The 25,921-nt window shown below is 44.1% G+C and overlaps 2 protein-coding genes across 4 annotated transcripts; both read right to left on the bottom strand.

Annotated features, from left to right (window-relative positions):
* Positions 1–9,645: 9,645 nt before the first annotated feature.
* On the bottom strand, positions 9,646–15,702 carry LOC100273562 (uncharacterized). Its single transcript, NM_001147980.1, has 6 exons — positions 15,556–15,702; positions 14,597–14,718; positions 12,151–12,249; positions 11,979–12,031; positions 10,068–10,141; positions 9,646–9,986 (listed from the first exon to the last, which is right to left on the bottom strand). Exons 2-6 carry the CDS (start codon positions 14,649–14,651, stop codon positions 9,935–9,937), a joined length of 333 nt encoding a protein of 110 aa, NP_001141452.1. The 5' UTR covers positions 14,652–14,718; positions 15,556–15,702; the 3' UTR covers positions 9,646–9,934.
* A 1,477-nt stretch (positions 15,703–17,179) lies between these two features.
* LOC100501714 (putative alcohol dehydrogenase superfamily protein) lies at positions 17,180–24,161 on the bottom strand. 3 transcript variants are annotated; one of them, NM_001323298.1, is made up of 9 exons: positions 23,907–24,096; positions 23,331–23,738; positions 23,104–23,247; positions 22,881–22,983; positions 22,590–22,689; positions 20,362–20,438; positions 20,208–20,286; positions 17,679–17,797; positions 17,180–17,547 (listed from the first exon to the last, which is right to left on the bottom strand). In NM_001323298.1, exons 2-9 carry the CDS (start codon positions 23,719–23,721, stop codon positions 17,454–17,456), a joined length of 1,107 nt encoding a protein of 368 aa, NP_001310227.1. In that variant the 5' UTR covers positions 23,722–23,738; positions 23,907–24,096; the 3' UTR covers positions 17,180–17,453. The 3 variants fall into 3 exon arrangements, with proteins under 3 accessions (NP_001310227.1, XP_008677719.2, XP_020407317.1); XM_008679497.4 differs by having other exon boundaries at positions 17,215–17,547; positions 23,331–23,775; positions 23,907–24,133; XM_020551728.2 differs by having other exon boundaries at positions 17,215–17,547; positions 23,331–24,161.
* Between the last annotated feature and the right edge of the window lie 1,760 nt (positions 24,162–25,921).

Consider the following 25,921-nt stretch of genomic DNA (forward strand, 5'->3'; position numbering starts at 1 on the left):
CCTGAAAGAATGATGAGCGGCATATGCTAGCAAGATACGAATTGATTCTAGCCTAGCCACAGGAGCAAAAGTCTCCTCGAAATCCAAACCTGCGACTTGGGCATAACCTTTTGCCACAAGTCGAGCCTTGTTTCTCGTCACCACCCCGTGCTCGTCCTGTTTGTTGCGGAACACCCACTTGGTTCCCACAACATTTTGCTTCGGACGAGGCACCAGTGTCCAAACTTCATTCCTCTTGAAGTTATTGAGCTCCTCTTGCATGGCCAACACCCAGTCCGGATCTAGCAAGGCCTCCTCTACCCTGAAAGGCTCAATAGAAGAGACAAAGGAGTAATGCTCACAAAAATTAACTAATCGAGATCGAGTAGTTACTCCCTTGCTAATGTCACCCAGAATTTGGTCGACGGGATGATCCCTTTGAATCATTGCTCGAACTTGGGTTGGAGGTGCTGGTTCCGCTTCTTCCTCCATCACATGATCATCTTGTGCTCCCCCTTGATCACATGCCTCCTGTTGATGAACCTGTTCATCGTCTTGAGTTGGGGGATGCACCATTGTTGAGGAAGAAGGTTGATCTTGTTCATCTTGTTCCTGTGGCCGAACTTCTCCAATCGCCATGGTTCGTATAGCGGCCGTCGGAACATCTTCTTCATCTACATCATCACAATCAACAACTTGCTCTCTTGGAGAGCCATTAGTCTCATCAAATACAACGTCGCTAGAGACTTCAACCAAACCCGATGATTTGTTGAAGACTCTATACGCCTTTGTATTTGAGTCATAACCTAACAAAAACCCTTCTACAGCTTTGGGAGCAAATTTAGAATTTCTACCCTTCTTCACTAGAATGTAGCACTTGCTCCCAAATACACGAAAGTAAGATACATTGGGTTTGTTACCGGTTAGCAGCTCATACGAAGTCTTCTTGAGGAGGCGGTGAAGGTAGACCCTGTTGATGGCATGGCAAGCCGTGTTCACGGCTTCCGTCCAAAAGTACTCGGGGGTCTTGAACTCTCCTAGCATCGTCCTTGCCATATCGATGAGCGTCCTGTTCTTCCTCTCTACCACACCATTTTGCTGTGGTGTGTAGGGAGCGGAGAACTCGTGCTTGATCCCTTCCTCCTCAAGGAACTCCTCCACTTGAAGGTTCTTGAACTCGGACCCGTTGTCGCTTCTTATCTTCTTCACCTTGAGCTCAAACTCATTTTGAGCTCTCCTGAGGAAGCGCTTGAGGGTCCCTTGGGTTTCAGACTTATCCTGCAAAAAGAACACCCAAGTGAAGCGGGAAAAGTCATCAACAATAACTAGACCATACTTACTCCCTCCTATGCTCAGATAGGCGACGGGTCCGAAGAGGTCCATATGCAGCAGCTCCAGAGGTCTTGAGGTGGTCATCACATTCTTGCTGTGATGCGCTCCTCCCACCTGTTTACCTGCTTGACAGGCTGCACAAGGTCTATCTTTTTCGAATTGAACGTTAGTCAAACCTATAACGTGTTCTCCCTTTAGAAGCTTGTGAAGGTTCTTCATCCCCACATGTGCTAAGCGGCGATGCCACAGCCAGCCCATGCTAGTCTTAGCTATTAAGCATGCATCTAGACCGGCTTCTTCTTTTGCAAAATCAACTAAGTAGAGTTTGCCGTCTAATACACCCTTAAAAGCTAGTGAACCATCACTTCTTCTAAAGACAGACACATCTACATTTGTAAATAGACAGTTATATCCCATATTGCATAATTGACTAACAGATAGTAAATTATATCCTAGAGACTCTACTAAAAACACATTAGAGATAGAGTGCTCATTGGAAATTGCAATTTTACCTAACCCTTTTACCTTGCCTTGATTCCCATCACCGAATATGATTGAATCTTGGGAATCCTTATTCTTGACGTAGGAGGTAAACATCTTCTTCTCCCCCGTCATATGGTTTGTGCATCCGCTGTCGATAATCCAGCTTGAACCCCCGGATGCATAAACCTGCAAGGCAAATTTAGGCTTGGGACTTAGGTACCCAACTCGTGTTGGGTCCTACAAGGTTAGTGCAAATATCCTTAGGGACCCAAATGCAAGTTTTGTCTCCCTTGCATTTTGTCCCTAACTTCCTAGCCACAATTTTCTTATCCTTTCTACAAATAGCAAAGGAAGCATTTAAAGCACAATAAATTGTAGAAGGTTCATTTACTACTTTCCTAGGAACATTGTGAACAACATTTCTCCTAGGCATTTGATGAACAACATTTCTTCTAATCACATTTCTACCATGCATAACATGAGAACTAGAAGCAGTCATAGCATAAGAGTCATAAGCATGTGAATCAAAAACATCATGACCTCTAAAAGCATTTCTAGAATATTTCCTATCATAGTACATGAAAGCATGATTCTTCTTAACACTATTAGCCATAGGAGCCTTCCCTTTCTCCTTGGTGGAGATGGGAGTCTTATGGCTTGTTAAGTTCTTGGCTTCCTTCTTGAAACCAAGCCCATCCTTAATTGAGGGGTGTCTACCAACCGTGTAGGCATCCCTAGCAAACTTTAGTTTATCAAAATTACTCTTGCTAGCCTTAAGTTGAGCATTAAGACTAGCTAATTCATCATTTAATTTTGAAATAGAAACTAAGTGTTCGCTACAAGCATTAATGTCGATATCCTTACACCTAGTGCAAATTTCAACATAATCAACACAAGAGTTGGATTTATTTGCTTCTACTAGTTTAGCATTTAAATCATCGTTTATGCTCTTTAAGTTAGAAATAGAATCATGGCATGTTGACACTTCACAAGCAAGCATTTCATTCCTCTTAATTTCTAATGCAAGGGATTTTTGAGCCTCTACAAACTTATCATGTTCTTCATACAACAAATCCTCTTGCTTTTCTAAAAGTATATTCTTTTCATTCAAGGCATCAATTAATTCATTAATTTTGTCTATCTTAGATCTATCTAAGCCCTTGAACAAACATGAATAATCTACTTCATCCTCATCACTAGATTCGTCCTCACTTGAAGAAGCATAGGTAGAGTTGTGAGTACATACCTTCTTCTCTCTTGCCATAAGGCATGTGTGACGCTCGTTGGGGAAGAGGGCTGATTTGTTGAAGGCGGTGGCGGCGAGTCCTTCATTGTCGAAGTCGGAAGAGGAGCAATCCGAGTCCCACTCCTTGCCTAGATGCGCCTCGCCCTTTGCCTTCTTGTAATGCTTCTTCTTTTCCCTCTTGTTTCCCTTTTCCTGGTCACTATCATTATCGGGGCAGTTAGCGATAAAATGACCAATCTTACCGCACTTGAAGCATGAGCGCTTCCCCTTCGTCTTGGTCTTGCTTGGCTGCCCCTTGTGACCCTTTAGCACCGTCTTGAAGCGTTTGATGATGAGAGCCATCTCCTCATCATTAAGTCCGACCGCCTCAATTTGTGCCACCTTGCTAGGTAGCGCCTCCTTGCTTCTTGTTTCTTTGAGAGCAAAAGGTTGTGGTTCGTTGATCGGTCCATTCAAGGCGTCGTCCACGTACCTTGTCTCCTTGATCATCATTCGCCCGCTGACGAATTTTCCTAAGACTTCTTCGGGCGACATTTTGGTGTACCTGGGATTCTCACGAATATTATTCACCAAATGAGGATCAAGAACGGTAAAGGACCTTAGCATTAGTCGGACGACGTCGTGGTCCGTCCATCGTGTGCTTCCGTAGCTCCTTATTTTGTTGATAAGGGTCTTGAGCCGGTTGTATGTTTGAGTTGGCTCCTCGCCCCTTATCATCGCGAACCGTCCAAGCTCGCCCTCCACCAACTCCATTTTGGTGAGCAAGGTAGCGTCATTTCCCTCATGAGAGATCTTGAGGGTATCCCAGATTTGCTTGGCGTTATCCAAGCCACTCACTTTATTATATTCATCCCTGCACAATGAGGCTAGAAGAACAGTAGTAGCTTGTGCATTCTTATGGATTTGCTCATTAATGAATATAGGACTATCCGAACTATTAAAGTGCATTCCACTATCTACAATCTCCCATATGCTAGGATGGAGAGAGAATAGGTGACTACGCATTTTGTGGCTCCAAAATCCGTAGTCCTCCCCATCAAAGTGTGGGGGCTTGCCGAGTGGAATGGAAAGCAAATGTGAATTTGAACTTTGCGGAATACGAGAGTAGTCAAAAGAAAAGTTAGAATTAACCGGTTTCCTTTGCTCGTAGTCGTTGTGGTCGTTGTCCTTTTGGGAAGATGTAGACTTATCACTGTCGTCGTAGTAGACGATCTCCTTGATGCGCCTCGTCTTCTTCTTCTTCCCTTCCTTTCGTCTATGACCTGAGCCGGAGTCGGTAGGCTTGTCATCTTTGGGCTCATTAACGAAGGACTCCTTCTCCTTATCGTTGATCACGATTCCCTTCCCCTTAGGATCCATCTCTTCGGGCGGTTAGTCCCTTTCTTGAAGAGAACTGCTCCGATACCAATTGAGAGCACCTAGAGGGGGGGGGGGTGAATAGGTGATCCTGTAAAACTTAAACTTATAGCCACAAAACTTTGATTAAGCGTTAGCACAGTTTATGCCAAGTGGCTAGAGAGAAGTCAAAACACAATAACTACAAGAATTCAATCACAGAGATGACACGGTGGTTATCCCGTGGTTCGGCCAAGTACAAAACTTGCCTACTCCACGTTGTGGCGTCCCAACGGACGAGAGTTGCACTCAACTCCTCTCAAGTGATCCAATGATCAACTTGAATACCACGGTGTTCTTGCTTTTCTTTTCTCAATCCCGTTTGCGAGAAATCTCCACAGCTTGGAGCCTCTCGCCCTTACAAAAGATGTTCACAGAGAATCACAGAGCAAGGGAGGGATTAGCAACTCACACACGACACAAAGATCACAGCGAATACGCACACACAAGACCCAGACTTGAGCTCAAGAGACTAGCACACTAGAACGGAGCTCAAATCACTAGAATGTCGAACAAGTGCGCAAGATTGATGTGTGAGTGATCAAGAGTGCTCAAGGAATGCTTGGTTATCTCCTCCATGCGCCTAGGGGTCCCTTTTATAGCCCCAAGGCAGCTAGGAGCCGTTGAGAACAAATCTGGAAGGTCATCCTTGCCTTCTGTCGTCGGGCGCACCGGACAGTCCGGTGCACACCGGACACTGTCCGGTGCCCGATTTCTTTCCTTAACAAGCGCAGCCGACCGTTGCCGACCGTTGCAGATCTGGCGCACCGGACAGTCCGGTGCACACCGGACAGTCCGGTGCCTCCTTCCGACCGTTGGCCAGACCACGTGTCGCGCGCAGATTCCGCGGCCGACCGTTGGCTCGGCCGACCGTTGGCTCACCGGACAGTCCGGTGCACACCGGACAGTCCGGTGAATTTTAGCCGTACGCCGTCGGCAAATTCCCGAGAGCGGCGTCTTCAGGTCGAGGCAGCCTGGCGCACCGGACACTGTCCGGTGCACCACCGGACAGTCCGGTGCCCCAGACCGAAACAGCCTGTTGGCTGTACACAGCCAACATTGTCCTTTTCTTCTTCCCTCTGTTTCTAACACTTAGACAAATATATTAGTACACAAAACCAAGGTACTAAGGCTTAGAAACATACCTTTACTTGTGATTTGCACTTTGTTCATCCATGGGCATAGATTTACATTTAAGCACTTGTGTTGACACTCAATCACCAAAATACTTAGAAATGGCCCAAAGGCACATTTCCCTTTCACTAACATATTGTTGCGCGTATCAGTCTAAGTCCTGATGATTGACTGTATATTTGGTGATAATAACAGTAAGTTTGCAGAATTGTAACCACAAAGCGACTTGTTGTTGCGTGTCTTGCTAGAAGTTGAGACTAATCCTTCACGTTGAAGGACAAATATGTAGTATTCATGCCACTACATCAATCTAAGTCCAAAGCTCACTGCATAAAACCCCTATCTGTAATGTGCGTAAGAATTTCCCAAATAAATCACCACAATAGCATACATTGGCCACAACTGGTTGATTGTGGTTGGGGATTTTATCTATATGCTTTTTAGAACATCTCGGCATTAGGGGGAGGAATGCCCATATAGTATAATGCCTCAATATTCTATTAAACGCACAAAAGCCAAACTGAATCTGTCATTCTATGTGTACTCCTGTGTATATGGAGTTTGCCAGAAATCGTTGAGGAGTAACCATATTGGTCTGAATGCTTCTACCTGATGTAGATGTGGATATACCCGGGATTAATATAATATCCACATTTGACTTATTGGCATTTGATCTATTCTCGGGGACGCCTGCGAATATGATCTGTTGGTCTTAGTCAAAGCATATATTCTGATTGCAGATTCACGTGGTCTGTAATAACTCTCCTCCGATGAACTCGCCCTGCTGGTGAGTTACCTCACGAAGAGGTTCATCATGATGATGAAATTCCTAGTAATGCGCACAATATCATTGTGCTAGGAATACGGAACAATGAATCTTTTGTTTTTGGGAAATGACGAAGATCATTATTAAATGTGGGAGACAAATGTGTCGACACCTATCTTGCCTCTATAAATTGCAAAGGGATCCAAAACAAAGTCCTAGGCATGAGTGCTTTAAACTCTCTTATCGGGTCATTGATAAATGCAATCGAGGCTGAACCAAGAATCGCAAAATGAAAGTCGCGAGCTTGAAGTTCGGACATTTATGGGCACTATTGAAATAATGTGTGGTGAATGTGATGGTTCAAGTGGTCTAGTGAGAGACCCATCCCACATATGTGTTGAATAAACACTGTTCCGCTATGTAATATATCTGGCAAATGGCATGAATTAAAATATGCAGTTAATAGGATTCTGAAGATCCATCATGAGATCCTAGGAGGACTCATAATCTTGAATTATAAATATGCAACATATAAATCTCATACCGAATAATGCATTCCTAACGAATGACCACTCTCATATGTAGGGAGAATATCTCCTAGTTGAGATTATAGTTCTCAGATGGAACCTTTCCAGAAGAAATAAAGTCTGTGTTAAACACCAAAGTTTGATAATCCCTATAAAGGGATAAAGACCCATACAGACCCGAAAAGGAATAAGATGAGGTACCAAAGGACTTGAAGTTTACCGAATAAGCACATGTGCATTCCATGAGTTTTACTCATAGTAATTTCCACTAGATGTGGAATTACGGTATCCTCTAAAGCCCTGATGGCAGAAACCTATAAGGTTTAGGTGTTACTGGCAAAATATCCCCATTGTGCCAGAATGACAGACTATAACGATGTATCTGATCGATGAAAAATCCCTGATGGATTACGATCTTAGATGGACTTTTGTTACACCATCATAGATGTTGCAATGGATGAACACCTCGAGCGATGTGTCATATTTATAATATGTATTATTGCAACTATATTATCCCCTAAGTCCTATTGAAGGACATGTTATTTGCTTTGCACAACTATGTATAAATTGTGGTGTAAGATAGAAAATGATAGCACCCCAACCTCATCGATTCTCGTTATTCCAGATGAACAATGAGACGTATATCTTGAAGAATATGCTTGAGTTATGAGGGATAACGACTTTGACAGATGTCATCGTCAGGGGGAGCACAATCGTGAGACAATAAATGTCATATTTTATGCCCTGAAGGCATGAGCTTGATGATCAATATGTGAACCTTTATGGAACTTTCTATCAAATATATAGATCCAGTCGATCGAACACCATCAGTCAAAGTGGCTTATTTATATTGTTACGTGCACTTACCTCGTATATCCTAGAAGTGAGTAGAGGTAAAGTTCCTGAAATAGTCCTTGCAAGGATATGCAATCCGTTTGCTAAATCTTTATGTGCATATACTTCTAGAAGAAGTTGTTTTGCCTTATTGATACAGTTTTGCAAGGATCAGGGGGAGCACATTTCTAAAGTTAGCCCTTGTAGAAGATTCGATAGAATCTAGATCCCAAAGGATCGAAATCTGTCCCGATGACAGTTGTTGTACTCTTTTTTCCCTTGGTGAGTTTTCTTGAAGTTTCTCACATGAGGTTTTTAACGAGGCAACAAAGTGCAAATGCAAATTTGTATCACCATGCACTCTTTCTCCAAATTTTTCCCACTGGGTTTTTCGGAGTTTTAACGAGGCATGTGTTGGTCACGGTATTCGCCCAAGGGGGAGTGTTAAGTAACCCTAGTTAGGGTTATGTGGGCAAATACCTGCTTTGCCCCTGAGGGGTCTCACATCTCTATATAAGGAACCTATACACCCCCTCATAATACAGAGAAGAGAAAGAGGCCAGAGGCCCAACCCTATATCCAGTGTCTCGTGTGTTTCCTCTGTCGTGCTTATGGGAAGGGAGACGGGTTCTCTACATCTTCTTGCGCCTCTACTGCTGACGGAAGGGAAGGGAGCAGATCTGGTGATCCGTGGTAACGTAGTTCTCAACAAATTCATCGTAAATGACAATGTTGGTAAAGTGTAGTTTAAAATATGGGATAAGATTGAGTATAAGATAAGAGAGCCGTTGAAGACAGGCAGATAACGTTAGTGTAGAAGAATATTGATTGGTGGTACGACAAGATACTAATAGGTCAACACTCATACTACACGACAACTACTTCGACTTAAAGAGTAGGGACGCAATTTTTCGATCATACAAATATTATGTCTCCTTTGGAGCGCGGGAAATTTTCTCGTTTTCTATGTTTTTCTTGTAAAAATAAACCGATTACTGTGAAATTCTTGTATGTTTCATGTGAAATTCCTGTGTTTGAAACGAGACTTTAGTCTATTTGTATATTAAAGTGTATCGATTTGTATAATATTAAATGTAAAGTGCATTGTGAAATATATTTAGTGTTGTAAGTATGAACACTTTTAGATTTTATCAAATTCAGGTTCTATTTAGTTTAGATGTAGAAATCTTATTCCAAGTATGAAATGTGAGTAAGCTGTTGTACGTGGGAAATATGAGAGAAAGCTAAAAATTGTTTGGTTCAAACAGCCTTCAACTATATATTTTATAAAAAAAAACATGATGACTTGTAACATGATAGGAGGGGCGTTGTTCACATAAGCCAAATCGACAGCATGCCATCAATGGCAATGGGGCGATACACCATTGTCGTGGGGCCCTAAGTCCATAGCGCTAGATCCAAACGTTATGCACACTCAATCCAACGTATCCATGGCATACACAAAGCCGCACGTATGACGATGGTAATAGCTAAAGCAATGTGTTACATCGCCGGCTTATATAGAGATGGACCATCATAGGCACTGCACATCAAAATGAAAGCTATAAGCTGAAGAACAAGTAACGCTGACCTTCAACGAACCACCGTTCAGCGATGTCGTCAGGCGGGAGTCAAACAACACGTCGAGCAAAGGACTCCGAATAGAAAACAAAATAATTAAATCACTAGTTAAGTGACCGTGTCTATAATAACTTATGAACAAATGTGTGTTATACTATTATATTGAAAATATTTCGTAATTAATTTGTGATCCTAGCCATATATATATAATATCATAATAACTCATGAACAAGTGGATTGCTAGAGGAATCTGTATATTTTCATAAATCTATTCAACCTTTATATTATGTCTCGTTGGCTGAGATTCCAGATTTTTTTAGATTTTTACCAATGAATCGAGCAAAGGCTGGATTATGGTCAATCAGCTTGGCAACAATTTAGCGTTTTCCCAAATAAAGCGGTTGAAGGAACAAAAGAACAACAGATAAACCATGTACTTTCATGACTTGTTCCCACAAAAAAAATGCTCAAAACATCACTTCATTGGTTTTCTTTTTTGGCGGAAGATTTTCACATTAGCCTGCTCACGATTTCAGAATAACAGGAAAACAAACATGACCCATCCGTTATTCTTTGCTTGCCCAGAAAAAAAAAATCAAGAGTAGACTCCTAGGATGCAGGCTTTCCAATCCGTTATTCTTTGCCTGTTGTCATTATCTATGCTTCCAGTTGTGAAGCAGCATCTTTCTCATCGGATAAGTAATCTTGCCTGTAAAGGATATCGATAGGTAAATCATGTTCTTAAACATATCAACAATATGACACTCGCTGGCTTGGCTTTGGGACAAACCTGATCTTCCGTGAAAGCTGATACAGGCCTGTACCCGCCATTGCAACGTTAACACTGAAAAGGTTCCAGTTTCTCTGCAACAATATAAATTTCCATGGCAATCAGGTAAGCACCAACTAACATACCAAGGCTACTATATTAGCAATTAACATATTAGGCAATCAAATCGGAAAACCAGATGTAAGGACACCAATACTATCTCAGCTATGAAAAAACAATCATGCATCACTGCATAACTATGAGCTCATTTCGAAGTGTGAAAGGGCCTCTAGCGTAATGGTTAAGGTTTCCGAGTAGCACCTCCAGGTCCTGGGTTCGATCCCCCTCGGGAGCGAATTTCTGGCTTGGTTAAAAAAAAAACCTCGTTGTGCCCCGCTCGCTCCCGGGTTACGTCCTGCGCGCCACCCTCCGGCTGAGCCGTTGCAGAGTGGGCGGTGACGGCCCGCTAGTGATGGGGGTCAGGGTTCGGGGATTTTCTCGGCCGGGATCATGTTTCGGTCTCTTCTTAATATAATACCGGGAGGGCGGTCTTTCCCTCCCCGGCCGAGTTTTTTTTAGCTCATTTCGAAGTCATAAATAATCAATCAAGTGAAAAAAGGTTTTTTATATTGTCTATTAAGAGTCCAAACTCCTAAGGACAATAAATTTTATATAGATAATCAGTATGTTTAAAATGTTTGTTGTACGTAGAGTACAAACACATCAGAACAAGAATTGTTGTTCACTGAGATGATTAGTCTTGTTGAACATGTGTGAAGAAGACAGAAGTATCAAGCATAAACTATACAAGCAAATGGATATCAAATTATCAACCAAGTTCTCATCCCAGTCCCAGTACTTCAAAAATACACGTCCAATTCCCAAAAATTGTATTATTGTACCATCCCAGTCCATCCTCTCCCCACATCGTGTTGCATATGCAAACCTAGCTTCCTAGGACCTGCTTCAACACTTGGCGGCCCTTGTCATGCTTGCCCTACCACATGTCTCGGGCTCTCGGCCCTTGTCATGACATCAGACCATGCCTCACGACAATCGCGTTCAACACCACCACCGCACTCTTTCTACTCCCTCTTCAAGCAGGAGCTCATGCTCATTCTCATCATCTCTTCGCACTTAGGGCTTGTTTGGTTCTAGCCCTAACAAACCTGCCTGGGCCAGGCAGCTCCCCAAGGACGTTGATTTTGAGCGCAGCGGCTGGATCGACCTTCCTAGCCGAGCACTCCCAGGCCAGGTTGGCAGGTTCTGAACCAAACAGGCCTTTAGTCCCACACTCCCAACCTTCCTCACCTCCCTTGACAACGATAGGACCATCGCTGTAGTGCACTAGGGTGAGTGGAGCATGTGGCATGACGGCGTAGCGGACACGACATGGCCTAACGTGGCAACATGGATACGGCACCACACAGATGATGCAACATAGGCAGGCGCATGGTAGGAGGTCGAGCATGGTGAGTGCTATGTGGCTACATGGGCAAGGCAGGCATGTGTGGTTTGGCGAAGGTGATGACTATGGTACATGGGTGGATGGGACCATAATGTTACAACAATACAACTTCAGGGGCCTGAGTGTGCAATTTAAAAGTACCGGGACCTGCATGAGAACTTGGGTCAAGTTTAGGGGGCTAAATGCATAATTTAGAAGGATGGGGACCTGGATGAGGACTTAGGACTCGTTTAAAGAGCTAAATATGCTATTTAAAAGTATCAGAACCTGGATAAGGACATGGGGCAAGTTAAAGGACCGGCAGTGAAATTTACTCTTAGAAAAAAAACAAGGTCAGAATCAGAAGATTAATAGAAGTTCCAGTAAATTTCCAGTGAGATCAAATACAACCATACCACCTTGTATGTTTCAGTGGACAACAATAGAACCAATGGACAAGTACCACAAACTGACTAATGGCTTACCGGTGTGATAACCAAGCTGTACCTTGACCAAATGAGTCCAGTGCATGCAACAGCTAATCATCATGTAAAAGAGTAAGCAGACCAGAATTATACAATAATGCACTTTAACAAATGTACATGTTATATGGAATGCAGGATTACAACTTAAACTGATTGAGCAGCTTATCCGTACCAACTTGCTGAGGGTAAGATATCTTTTCAGGTGGTTTAGCAAAGTCGGCTATGTTGGCAATGCTGATGCCCCATTTGAATGTTGGCGCCCAGAAATGAACTGCAATGGAGGTCAGCTTTAAAGTTACAGATTATGGGGATAATTTGTTAAGTGCACCATGGATCACATTACTGACAAATGAATGCAAATAAGTTTGGGCATTTTCATTGAATCGTACTTTGCATTTCTGCAGTACAAAGCAAAATTACATTTCCCATCTAGAGGACAACATAATAACAAAAACTACAAGGAATGCAGATCAGTCATGATTTGATATATTAAAATTGTTATGAATTGCACTATATTCAATATGGGGCACTAGGCCCAAATATATACACTAATACAGGATAGAGACTGAGACTGTGTAGAATAAGAACTCTATATATGAGACTGAATACAACAAGGACACATGCATAGACATATAACAAGGACTCTATATAAGAGATCGAATACAACAAGGACACATGCATAGATATCTAACCTCCCTCCCCTCAAACTCAAGGTGGATCAAATACACTGAGTTTAGAGAGGTAAAACCTATACTCAGCTCTAGTCTATACCTTCACGAAGGAATCAATCAACTAACGCTTTGAAGGCACATATCGAAGATCAAACATATCATCTTGAACCTGTACACAATGTGTAATAGGCATCACACCTATATGCTTAGTAAGTTCATGCTTGATCGGATCACGAGCAATACTAATAGAACAAGTATTGTGAGACAAAAGAGGAGTCGGCGTAGAAAAAAAAACACCAAAATCCTGAAGCAACCACCGTAACCAAGTAACTTTGTAGTCACAAGAGCCATAGCATGCAACTCAGCCTCTACACTCGAACGAGAAATTGCTAGCTGCTTCTTAGTATTCCAAGCAATGAGGGAACCACCAAGAAAAATGCATAGATAGAAAGAGATCAAAGATCAGAGCGGTCACTAGCCTAGGTAGAACGTGAAAAGAATAGGCGTCTAGATATAGTCCGACAAATATATTGTAGGACATGAAGCAAGTGACTAGTGGAGCTGGACGGGAGCAAAAACAAACTGATTCAGAATATATACAAAATACAAAATATCAGAATGAGTGACACAAGGTAAACAAGGCTCCATAGAATGCATTGATAGCGAATAGAATCCTCAATAAGTTCACCATCTGTGGCACGAAAGTGAACATTGAGTTCTATAGGAGCCTCAATTGTCTGTTGATCAGTAAGAGAAGCCTGATCAAGATCTTGAACGTACTTCGCTTGAGATAGAAAAAAAAACTCAGATGAAAAGAAAAAATCTATCCCAAAAAAATAACGAACAGGACCAAGGTCAAAGACGTCAGACATGAGAAACTCTTCATTAAGATGTGCCTTAACAAAAAGGTTGTGTACTCAAGCTCATCTCCTGTGATGATCATATCATCAACATAGAGAAGAAGATATGCATCGATGGGAAATAGCGGAGGCAAAAGGCATTTCTTACCTAGCAGCCCCCTTAGCTGAGTCCTATGGACTTCCCTGGCAATGTGCGTGTTTCTGGCCCCCGAAGGGGTCTTTTGTATCGGGCCTTCTTTAGACCCTGATTACTTTTTCTTCTTAATATAATGAGGTGCAGTTTTCCTAGGCGTTTTTCGAGAAAAAAAGAAGAGTACGACCACGAGACGAAGTATGCACAAACCAATCATAGTGATCACAGATGCAAAGCGCTAAAATCAAGCATGTGGAGCTTGCTTGAGGCCATAAAGGGAGTGTCGTAGGCGACAAAACATGCCCGCGGGGACATGATACCCAAACGATGGCTACATGTAGACCTCTTCATGTAGCTCACCATTTAGGTATTCTTGACATCAAGCTGAGAGAGTATGAAGAGTGGTCATGTGAGCAACAGACGCAAACGTCTCGTGACAAGTAACTAAGCGAGCCTTTGAACGCTCAAAAGAGCCATCAGAACAGATCTTAACCTTATAGACCCGCTTACATATTATAGGACGGACACGTGGTGGACAAGAAACAAGTTTCCACGTGTCGGTGCTCAAGAGCAGCAATCTCCTTAGCCATCACATGTTGCCATTTCCAATAAAGGGTACCATCACAATACGAGATCGGCTCAGAAAGAACAGTAGCAACAAGAACTCTATAGATGGACCAAATACGATTGGGATTTGGGAATATTGATATCATTGCCTGCAGGTGGCAACAAGGACGCATGCATAGACATCTAACAGAAATAAACACAAGCTAAGAAGACATCACTGTGCAAGATGGTGATGGCCATTGCCAGTCTTTATACAGCTTGTCACTGCAAGATGGTGATGGCCATGACCAGCAATGACGAACAGAACATTATCTAATATGAGGATGCTTTTGTTCACCGTTAACCCAAAAAAAAGAGAGAAAGATTAAAGTCCAGAAAATGACTAACTGGTTTTGGGGCCAGCCGGGTGGTTCCAAAGGGCCTGAAGCTTTGTAGCAGCCATTCAAACTAGCACACAATTCCCTGCCCCCTTTGAGTGGGTTCACCCAGCTAATGCTTCTGTGGTCCCCCTGCAAGCAGGAAAATCAAATAAAGTCTGTGAGCCGTTCATCATCATTTGATCTCGCTTACTTTTTCAACGAAGCAAGTAGAAACTTCGCATGAAATATGTTTCGAACAAGCATGGCCCACAGAGTAACACACTGAAAAATCGATTTATCATTCCATCGATCGAGAAGGAAACTAGTACAGATAGCCCTCCAAGCTCAATTCAATCCTGGTTCGTAAAAAAACATCCAGATACAGCGGTTCCATGGACAGTGATTGCAAAGCACTGTTCCTTACCGTAACGCCGATCAAACTACTTGTCGCCAGTGACGACGACGGAGTACAAGCACTCGAGCAGAACTGCCCGGGCGAGCAAGGGGCGACAACGTGTCGAGTTTACTACAAGCCAAAGCGCAACAGCTCCGGGCAAGAAATGGCGGCAGCAGATACTGAGGGTCGAGTGCTTCGCCCACGGTCAGCCGGTCAGGCCACAGTTCGGATCGGCATAGCTAAGGATCAGGTGCTGTGCTGCCGCACTCGGACCAGAAATGTTGTGGGGAGGAAAACATGCTGCTACGGCAAGCAACAACCGGGCAAAATCAATTCCACCACGAACCGGGGCGCACGGAACCCCACCTCAGCCTGCGCAGGCGCAGCCCAGCAGGAGCTAAGATTAAGGCTCGATCGCCGTCGCTCAGAGGAACAACCGAAGCCACAGGCACAGAAACGGACACAAACAACGAACACAAACGGAACGATCGGCGCAGGTGGCGCCCTGTCCCCCGCGCACAACCCGATACGGAACAAAACAGCGCATGCGGAGGGAGAGGAGAGAGGAGGAGGGTGGGTCGGTTTATTACACTTGCTTCGCCTCCGGCGACGGCGGAGGAGGGGAGCCGAGTCAGCGAGGAGAAGGGGGGCTCGGGCACGGTCCGATGCGGCGGCGGTCGTCTCTTTCGCGAATCGATCTGCTGGCGGTGGGGATGGTGGGGGTTCTTGAGGGCGACAGGCAGTGGTGCCCCGTCCGTCTGAATCTTTTCCTTTTTTCCTTCCGTGTTGCGTGTTGGTGACTCCTCCTTACGCATCAGCCGTTGGATGGGGTGAAGGACGGACGAGAGATGGATCCCGGCGGCGGCGGGTATGTGACGGAACAGTTTGTTTGTTAAAGGCTTTTTCAAGTTTTGATTGTGACCACACGACGAATCACGGTTGCCGTCGCGTTCGTCACACTATATTTGGCTGGCCTATAAGATTGTCTACAGCAAAAGTCTTCTATATTCATTTATCTATATCTGTCTTTTTACAGTGCTCTTTAAAACAATATCTCATCTATATCTTTTTTCTCTTTAACAAAAATTTTTATACCTTATCCTCTATACTTAAATATTTATATTAAAGATATATTTTATTTTATATTTTTATACATACGTATTTGTCATATTGTATAGGATTTTTTAAAATATCTATTAAAGACGGTCTAATCTATAGGTGTATATTCGGGCCGCTCGGCCCGGCCCAAGCCTGAAAAGACACGTATTGTTTGAATTTCGGTCCGTTCCGTCCCGTTTGAATTTCGGGCCGTGTCGAATTGGCCCACAAGCCTAGCTCTTGGCCTTATTTCGGGCGGCCCAAAATTATAAAAGCCCGAAATTCAATTTTTTGCCCGAAATTCACATTAGGGCCCGGAATTTACATCAAAGCCCTAAATTCAAAATAAATTTAAAAAAACCAATAAAAGATAAGACAAATAAATTTGAACAAAATCAAAATTAATATTTATATTAAAGTTACCAGAGCTATGCAATGACTACCTCGTTTACAAATCATTTTGTTAGAAGGAAAAAGATTATACCAGCTCTATACAAAGTTCGTAAGTTCGGTTTATTATCTAATGTTCATAATAAAAGTAAAATTATATTACATACTCTAATTTAAAGCTAAAAACATCTAACTATCATTATCTCTAGCTTTGTATTCTTTATGAAGTACATGAAATTGTGGATTTAATAAATATACGAGCCTTTTCGTGCCTCTGTATGAGCCATTTCGTGTCTACCTTAAACGGGTCGTGCTCGTGCCCGCCCATGAACCGCAACCTCATTCCAACCCGATCCGGCACTAAAATATTCCGTGTCGTGCCTACGTCATGCTTTTTTTCGTGCTTCGATCCAACCCATCAGGTCCGGCCCAAACGTACACCTATAGTCTAATCCTACTAGCTGTAGAACTGTCTGCATGCGATAGCCTATAATGTGACAATTAAATGGTCAACTAGCTACGCTCACGGGAGAAAGTAAAGAAGTGCGCTTGTTTATCTAATCAGGAGTGGTTAATGCTGGCGATTATACAAGAAGCCAGGTTAGTACCGGTTAAGGCAGTAGCACCATTGTCTACGCATTCCAGGCTTGTTTATTATACTGTAGCTGTGGGCATGTGGCTGCAAAAGAATTGACATGTCCAGAATTTACGATGCGCTCTGCAGCTGACCAGCTGTGGCTGCAAAAGAATAACACTGTAGATGCAATAGAAATTGACGCACCCTTTACTTGACATATAGCTAAGCTGCTGATTTCATTGCAAAATCAACACAGCGCTCAAATATAGCTAAGCTGCTGATTTCACAATTCCATTAAACATTGCTGCCTTTACTTTATTTGTATTTAAAACTCTGGCACTTGACATAGCTAACTGTTGGATTCATCATTCATACAGATCGATGGCAATCGCATGCTCTCAGATCCTCTAACCCGCCCTGGTCTCAGAACTTGATAACTTGCTTCGGCTGGCTTCCATGTTTGCCCAGGGCCTTCTCCAGAGCCAAGCTGAACTCGCCGAAAGAAATGGACTCCATCCTACAAACAAATTAATGTTTCCAAGGACACACTTAATTTTTCCCCTTTACAGAGACGGCAATGTCTAGATGAGAGTATGTCAACAAGATCTGAAAGAAACTCAACAACAGAACAACATTAACATTACATACTCGTATTTGAGTTTGCCTTCATGCACAAGGCCCAAGAGGTAGTCAATCATTCTTCTGCAGTCTTCTGTTTTGTCTGAGTTCAGCCACTTCTGGAGCCAGAACCCTCGTAGGGATAGATCCTTTCAAAACATCTCTCTCAGTGTATTAACCAAATTTTAGACATTTAGAAGCAAAATTATATAAATGATAGGAACTCACCATCCCTTGTACACAATGTGAAACCATCTATCAAATAGTTTGTTTGTGTCGAATGATTAATCACGATTAATCACCCTTACGGTTCCTACCACTTGTTTAGGTACTCTGATTCGGTCAGAGTGATTAGAAGTGTCCGATCAATTTATCACAGTTAATCGTCGACTTATCGCAAATCGTGATAATGCGACCATGTGCCCTGACCAACTAGACTTCAAATAGGCAGATATGCTGGGGTAGCTCTGTTTGGGCCAAGACCATTAGTGTTTCTCTTTTATACCTCTCCCACTCTTTTCCTTGCCTCCTCAGTCCTCACTCCTCACCCCGCAGCCTCCAGATGTCAGATGCAGTTGCTGTGTGTGCAACTGCATCTCTTCCCCTCCTCCATCCTTCCTCGGTCTATGTCAGTACCACACCAAAAAGAGGAACAGATTGGAGCACAAGAGGTTAAATAAGTTGGTCTATGTCAGTTACTACGAAAATATATCAAACAGGTTTCAAAAAATTAAAAAGGTTGGTTGCAAAGGACAGAAGAGCAACCCTCTCATGCTAGATGAATTTCAGTGGGAAAATGAATGGGTTGATGAGAATTGTGATGAATTGACTTGGGGTGGGATGAAGCTATTGGTGCATCTGACAATCTATGGAACCATAACTTGCCTATGGCTTCTGCTGCTCGTGCAGCAGCCTCCGTCAGCCAGACGTATAGCAGGAAGCGCCCAAGGATTGCTGCAGCTCCAGATATCACTGAAGAAGACGACGATGACCATGATGCAAGAGATGAAGCACAAGATCAGATGCGTCTAATTCTGAAGTAGGCGAAAGGGCCTCTAGTGTAATGATTAAGGCTTCCGAGTAGCACCTCCTGGTCCTAGGTTCGTTTACCCTCGGGGACGAATTTCTGGTTTGGTTAAAAAAAAATCTCCTCACTGTGCCCCGCCCACTCCCGGGTTACGTCCTGCACGCCACCCTCCGACTGGGCCGTTGCGCAGAGTGGGCGGTGACGGCCCGCTAGTGATGGGAGGCCAGGGTTCGGGGATTTTCTCGACCGGGACCATGTTTTAGTTCTTCTTAATATAATACCGGAAGGGCGGTCTTTCCCTCCCCGGCCGAGTTTTTTTTTTAATTCTGAAGTAGAAATGGAGGAGGATGTACTTTTTTGGATCTGGATTGAGCATCTACCGCTGTAATGCTACTGTCACACTATTCTTTTACATCTACTTACTCAAGTTATCTGTTATTCCTGCATAAAATCAGCAAACATATGGAAGCTAGGACAAGAATATGGAGTTCTGATCTTCTGGACACTTCACAAATCACATCTCACAGATATGAAACCAACTAACCAGAAATAGTCTCAATGCTCTATTTCTACTATATAAGTATATAGTATATGGTATATATAGTAGTGTTATTAAAACTACGTTTAAACGTCAAAACTCTAATTAGAGATTGAAACCGTGTTTTGACGTATTGGCGTTCTAAACTGTAAAATGCAGTTTCATGCGTTTTAGACCATTAGCTACTTTTGGGCCCAGTCTGTTAGTTACTTTTGGATCCAATCCGGCCCAGTCTCCACACGCTTGCCCTACTCCCCTACCATGAAGCCCAATGGCTAGTAGCACACCGCTCTGCTCTCTATCATCACCGCCGCCTGAAGGTGTTGTTGCTGTCGGCTGTTGCACCTTGTGCGCCCTCTCCCTCCGCGCCGAGTGTGCCCTCCTTTCGCGACGTGTGCAGCCGCTTCTCCGTGCCATGTGCCGTCCATGCCGCTCCTCTCCCTTCGTTTTGCCCTCTCCCTCTGTGCTGCCCTCTCTCCACGCTTCTGTTTGCTAGCAGCCGGTGGCCAACACCCAGCAGTCGACTCCTCTCATCCTCTCTACTTTTGTTTTGGTAAGCTACTAATCTCTCTGTTTTGGTATTTAACTTCATGTTATTGTCTGAAATTATGATGATATATTGGTATTTTTCCTATGTCGTTTAAACTTCATCCATGAACATTTTATCGTTTTAATAACATACATATATGTCCTATTAAATACATGATGATTATATAGATGATTGAGGTTGATCAATCGTCCTGGTCATCGACTAATCATCCTGGTCGGTACCAGGGCGACTAGCGATGACTAGCAGATATAATAACATTGTTTGTCTCAACATGCTCATACTTCAGCACTAGTTTCTTACCATTGTCATCTGAGAGTAACATTGCTCACATAAAATAGGCAGTTTACTATAATAACATTTACAACGTTTGAAGTGGCCTAACAAAATAAGTAGAGTAAAACTGCAGATGCATAAAGTCTCACAAGCAGGGTCTTCTGTACAGACCTTAAAAATGAAATATGAAGTAGGGACAGTGACAGGTCTCTTGGACATTCCACCATATGTCACCATGGTGCCTCCTTGCCTACAGAACAAGAGTTATGTCTATGCGTGGGAGAAAAAGGATTATTCTAGTTGTTTTTCCAATTCAAAACATTACTTCAAAAGCTTGAGTATTAGAGAAGCAGCATTTCCTCCAACACAGTTAAATCCTAATGCAGGCTCTGGCAAAGCACCCTGAGAACACAGGAAAGAAAACATTAACTAGATACATGTTGGTTCAAACTTGAAACAATCCTACTCTTTATAGGTAGAAAAACTGTAATTTGAATGTCACAATGTCAATGTCAGGCAGTAATAGCACTACAAGAAAAAAATCGAACTACACGATGCTGCTGCATTTGAGATTTGGTTTCCATAAACTACTACAACTAATCTCTAATAATACAAATCTTGCACCAAAAGCAGACACTCGACAGTGCCACTCATCCGATGCGGATCGGTTTGGGTCTTGCCCACTCAAATTGTTGTGAAGTTTTGTGGCACATCCCCTCCGCTGCTCGAGCTTGAAACACCATTCCCCTCCACCACTTGAGCTCGAGACACCCTTCCTCTCTGCTACTGTCGTCTCTACCTGCTCATTCTCCATCGTCCAACCCTATCAAGCCACCATGCACATTCAGCATCTCCAGCCGTGAACCCCTATCCAACTTGCCACCGACGCCAAGGCTTCCTAACGCCCAGGAGTGCCGAGCAAGGCCAAGACACAGCACCACACTCTCCACCGCTCCCCTCATCGCGCACCTTATCCCGCCATGAGGCGCCTCATCGGCCATTCAAATTAGTATCCTCATTGCAACCAGGCTGAGTAAACAATTGATCACTTGCTCACTAGTTGTGTGTTTGCAAGGCAATTCTGGTTCTCCGGCCTAAATAGATTTGGGCTGCAAACTCTAGAGCCAACAATGAATGATACTTCTTTCGAGGACTGGTGGAATAGAATTAGTGAGATGGTGATGGACAATTGCAAAGAGGCATCAATCCCATCATTATCCTAGGTCTTTATGGCTTTGGCACCAATAGGGCTACTGGCTTGCTGCTTGCTGAGGAGGAGGCCAGCTTTGGGCAACAGATGGAGCGCAGGGGATCTGATTGTCGGACCTCATTCCTAGGGGCCAGGTTGTGTAACAAAAAGGTGTGTATGTAATTATGTGATCCTCTGTGTGTGTGGTGGGTGTAACTGGGGCTCTTTACCCTTTTTAATTCTTCTTTAACAGAATTATACACAGCTCTCCTGCATCTTGGAGAAAAAAATGTATGCATTCTTTCCTTCCAATATTTTGTTGCTGATTTCGTACAGTCCCATTTCTATCAGTTGTGCTTGGCATATTCAGGTTAGAATTCAGCAGGGTTCCAAAAAGCAGCACTAAGCAGATGCTTCAGTTGTATGATCTTTGTTTTGGGGTTGCCATAGTCACGGGTCTAGCTGGTTATATTTTTGTAATTATACCTATAATCTAGTGTGTGTGGGTTTGTGTGGAGTTGTATGAGGTTTCTTTTTTTACCTCACCTTTCTTCTTAAATATAATGATACGCAGCTCTCCTGCGTTTTCGGAAAAAAACAGACGCTTCAGCGCACTGAAGCACGCTTCGCTTTGTGGCATAACCACGTAAGCGCTCCCATAGCGACGCAGACGCCCTAGTGGAGCAGCGGCTACTTGCTCCCGCTGCACGGGTTCCCACACACGGCGCAGCCGCCGGGGCCTGGTGCCGTTGACAGTACACCGTAGGGGAGAGGAGAGCGGAAGGCTCACACGCAAGGTCGCCGGCCGGTGTGCGGAGGACTGGAGGCGAGGGCGCAAGGCTACTGGCCGGATGGGGAGCTGCTGACACCGCAGCCAAGCCTGCGTGCCGAGCGCGAGTGGGGGAGGGAGCGGACGATGGAGCACCGGTGCGGAGAACTGTGCTTCGTTTAGGACAAAAACTCCTATTCAAGTTTATATGAAACTAACCTTTAAAATTCTCCTGATTCTCTTTTTTTAAAAAAAATCTCCCGCTGCTGGATCCCTGCTTCTACATCGCTGCCATACTTCTACTGACAACAACTCCTAATTACAACGCTGCATCTGAGCTATTGAATATGTGATGAATGATAACGCAAAAATTGGCTGAAACTGGCAAGCACTCTAAGCACGTGCACAGCAACACCACACATTGCTTTCTAGTCTAAACTGCATTTGTCAACGTCAGGTCGCAACCTTCCTATATTGGCAAAAAAAAATGCTTTTCAGTTCTCACACAAAGATTTTTAATTTCCACGCGCACCTAAACAAGTACTAGCTATCAAGGATGAGCACCAGTTTGGGAAAGCAGATAGTGGAGCAGTACCAGCAAGCTCTTGACATTCTTCATGTCTAGCTGAGTTTCTGTGAACACCTCATCTGCACCAAGTTGTTTGAGTTTGTTTTTTGCTTCCTCTGACCCAGGCCTACATCAATTCAGCCACTACTGATTACTAGTGAACAACAGTGGCATAAGAAGACGGGTAAATAATTCAAAAGTGAATCATGAGGCTATGAGAGAAAATTGGCACTGGAATCATGTAGGAAGGCAAGACACCAACAGAATCCTTATCCCTGTTGGTGGCACCTAACTTTGAGAAGGAACTTTGTACTGTACCTGTCCCTTATAATGTTGATGGTGTGGATTCCATGTACTTTGGCAAGCTGAATAACACACTGGCCAACAATGCTGGTAGCGCCATTCTGGACTATGGCATCACCTGGTGACAGTAGAGACTGGAGGTCACAAGATGACTGACATGGGAATTCCAGGATGTGTCAAGTGTCGAGGGAAGGAAGAAACTACTATAAAGCATGGTCGAAAGAAGCAAAAAGAGCACCAGGATTGAGTTTTACAAAGTCTTGGAGCATCCTAAGTGCGGTCAATGGGTTGACGGTGATAGTGGCAGCGTACTCCATGGGTACATCGCTGCGGACCTTGTGCCAGACGTTCTCATGCTTGGTAATGTACGTCTGCCAGGTCCCTGAAGATCATAAAGCGGTACTAGTTGAAATTCGAGTCGAAGGGATTCCCCTCCCGAAGCAGCAAGACAAGGCAATTACCGACCGAACGATGGCGGGGACGGTATGACCCAGTCGCCCGGTGACAGCCGGGCGGTGACAGCAGGGCCGAGGGCGTGGACCTGGCCCACGCCCTCGTAGCCTCCGACGGCGGCGGGGAGCGGGGGCCTGACGGGGTAGACGCCCTCGATGCGGTTGATGTCCGAGGGGTTGATGGGGGCAGCCATCATCCTGACGCAGACGTCGCGGTCACCGATCTCCGCCGGTGGTACGTCCACCAGCCTCAGCACCTGCTCGGGCAGGCCATGCTCGTCGTAGACCACGGCCTTGGATGGTGGCGAGACAAGAGAGGGGGCGGTAGAGAAGTGGGAGCGCGATGCGCGGCAGCGGCGAAGAACCTGCAACAGCGGCGGCAGCAACCGGGACTGCGGCGCCATCTGCCTGCTGCGATAAACTGATACATTCGAGATTGAAGTGTCTGCTGCGATAAACTGATACATTCGAGATTGAAGTGCGCATAGGGGATTAGGGGTGATAGGGCATCGAACATTCTAATTACGGAAGAGGAGAGCAGGGAGCCGAAAATGAGGCAGTGGAGTAGCTGGAAGGGGGAGGAACTCACATTGGAGGGCGGAAGGAGAGGCCTCCGATTGCGCGATACGAGGGAGCGGCAGGGCAGCCCTAGAGGGACAGGGAGGAGTGGCGGCTGAGGCGGCCGCGGCGGGATCAAGCAGGAGGGCGAGCGAGGAGGGGATTCCGGATTCGTGGTCGGACGGCGCCGCGGGGCTATCCGGGACGCAGCAGGCGTAGGCGGCGCGGGTGACGATGGAGTTGGAGAGAGACGACGACGGGCTGGGGGGCGGGGACGGAGGCGTGCGCCGCGGATGACGTCAGCTCTAGCCGATGCAATCCATTTAGCATCGAACGGCTGGTGACCCTTCAGCATTCCCGGTGCCATGCCTGCTCAACCCAGGTGTAAATGGCAGCCCAATAAGGCCTAGTTAGCAGACTCCCGTGCAGTGCATTACTCATAAATCAAGCAAGCTCCCTCTAAAAACATGTCAAGCAGGCCACTTGACCGTGGGCCGTGGGCCAGCAGCAGCACCGCCGGAAGCGGTGAAAAGGTGAGCGTATGATTTGAGTCACTAAGGGCATGTTTGGTTCACTACCTCAGTTGTCACATTTTGCCTAACTTTTCTGTCTAAGGTTAGTTATTCAATTCGAACGACTAACCTTAAGCAAAGTGGGACACATTTAGCCACAAACCAAACAGGCCCTAAAAGCATCTCCAATTGACTAGATAAATGGTTGGTCAAGCCAAATTTTTTAGTATTAAACAGCAAAATAACTCTCCAACATGCTAGATATTTAACTTGTTAAATTATCTGGCTCTCTAAATTGGTTTTCCCACTAGCCAAACTTGGCTAGCCACTCTAACTAGCCAAACTAGATAGATAGTCAGTTGAAGTAATATGCTACATATAAAGTTTAATCCTTATGTAAAGTTAAATAGACAGAAAAAATGAAGAGTCACTTGAAGATGCTCTAAGAGCTAGTTTGGAAATCTATCCTTAAAAAAATAAGGTTCCCAAATTAGCTAAAAAATATGAAGAGAAAGAGGCATTGTTAGAGACATCTAAAGATGAGTTTTCACCCTAAACACATTTTTAGAGTTGATTTCTATCTGTTGGAGTTGCTCTCATGTCCCGTGTTTCATTCTGTATTTTACACGATCTAAAACTTTTATTATATAATCACAATAAGTAGGTGCATTATGTTTCACAAAAATATGATTAATAAAAAGAAAAATTACAGTTATATAACTTATATTTGTATTAGTCCTTAGATATGTACAGCGTGTTCAACTGTTGCATACATGTGTGGCATTATCCATGTCGTATAAAAAAACTAGATCCCATCATGCTGCATCGTACACGATAGTTTGATTATGCATCCATAGTAAATCCGGTAGAAATGATTTTTTATATTTATTTTGTTATTTTGTTTTATGTATGTACGTGATAACTCTCTATCTATCTACTATATTAATCTACCAGTTTCAACGATCATTTCACATAATTTTTTTTATAAATAACCACTCGCATCTATTTCAAATTAATTCGCGCGTCCCTTCCGTGCAACCAACCTTCACGTCTCAAACCACACCTCCACAGGCCCGTTAGGCCCAACGCCCGAGGGCCACAGCTCTGGCCCAGACCAGCATAAAATATTTAAAAAATGATGCAGAAGATGAGTTTGAACCCACGCCTTATATAATGGAAGAAGGGCAGGAGAAACTAGGTGAAGCCGTCTAACCAGTAGAACATCATGCTCAGTGTATTTAATATTGAATATAAATTATACATATGTATATACGATTTGTTGTAAAATAAAAAATATAATCGGATCGGGCAGCACTACGGGCCGAGGCTACGGCCCAAGCACGACACAGCGCTCGTGCCGGGCTAACCCGAGCACTATTAAATGGGTCGCGCCCCAGGTCGGCCCGTTAGACACGGCTCATTTGACCATCTATACTTCCGCACGATAATGATGGTCCATGCTTCAGTTATCGACACCTTGTTCGCCATCTTGTTTCTTTTCTCTCTCGGCTCATGTCTCCGCCTCCGCGCCACC

Source organism: Zea mays, chromosome 4 (genome assembly GCF_902167145.1).
Source record: "Zea mays cultivar B73 chromosome 4, Zm-B73-REFERENCE-NAM-5.0, whole genome shotgun sequence".
In the NCBI taxonomy this organism is placed as follows: domain Eukaryota; kingdom Viridiplantae; phylum Streptophyta; class Magnoliopsida; order Poales; family Poaceae; genus Zea; species Zea mays.

What these genes read in the sequence shown, in the direction of transcription:
- LOC100273562 (NM_001147980.1), bottom strand. Translation starts at nt 14,651, where the DNA reads ATGGCTGCTACAAAGCTTCAGGCCCTTTGGAACCACCCGGCTGGCCCC. An exon ending in CCCGGCTGGCCCCAAAACCA is followed by an intron (nt 12,250 to 14,596) that starts GTTAGTCATTTT and finishes CCTCCATTGCAG; the next exon opens with TTCATTTCTGGGCGCCAACA. An exon ending in ACAGCTTGGTTATCACACCG is followed by an intron (nt 10,142 to 11,978) that starts GTAAGCCATTAG and finishes ATATTGTTGCAG; the next exon opens with AGAAACTGGAACCTTTTCAG.
- LOC100501714 (XM_020551728.2), bottom strand. Translation starts at nt 23,784, where the DNA reads ATGTATCAGTTTATCGCAGCAGACACTTCAATCTCGAATGTATCAGTT. An exon ending in CTTTGTAAAACTCAATCCTG is followed by an intron (nt 22,984 to 23,103) that starts GTGCTCTTTTTG and finishes TACTGTCACCAG; the next exon opens with GTGATGCCATAGTCCAGAAT. An exon ending in AGAATGTCAAGAGCTTGCTG is followed by an intron (nt 20,439 to 22,589) that starts GTACTGCTCCAC and finishes CTGTGTTCTCAG; the next exon opens with GGTGCTTTGCCAGAGCCTGC.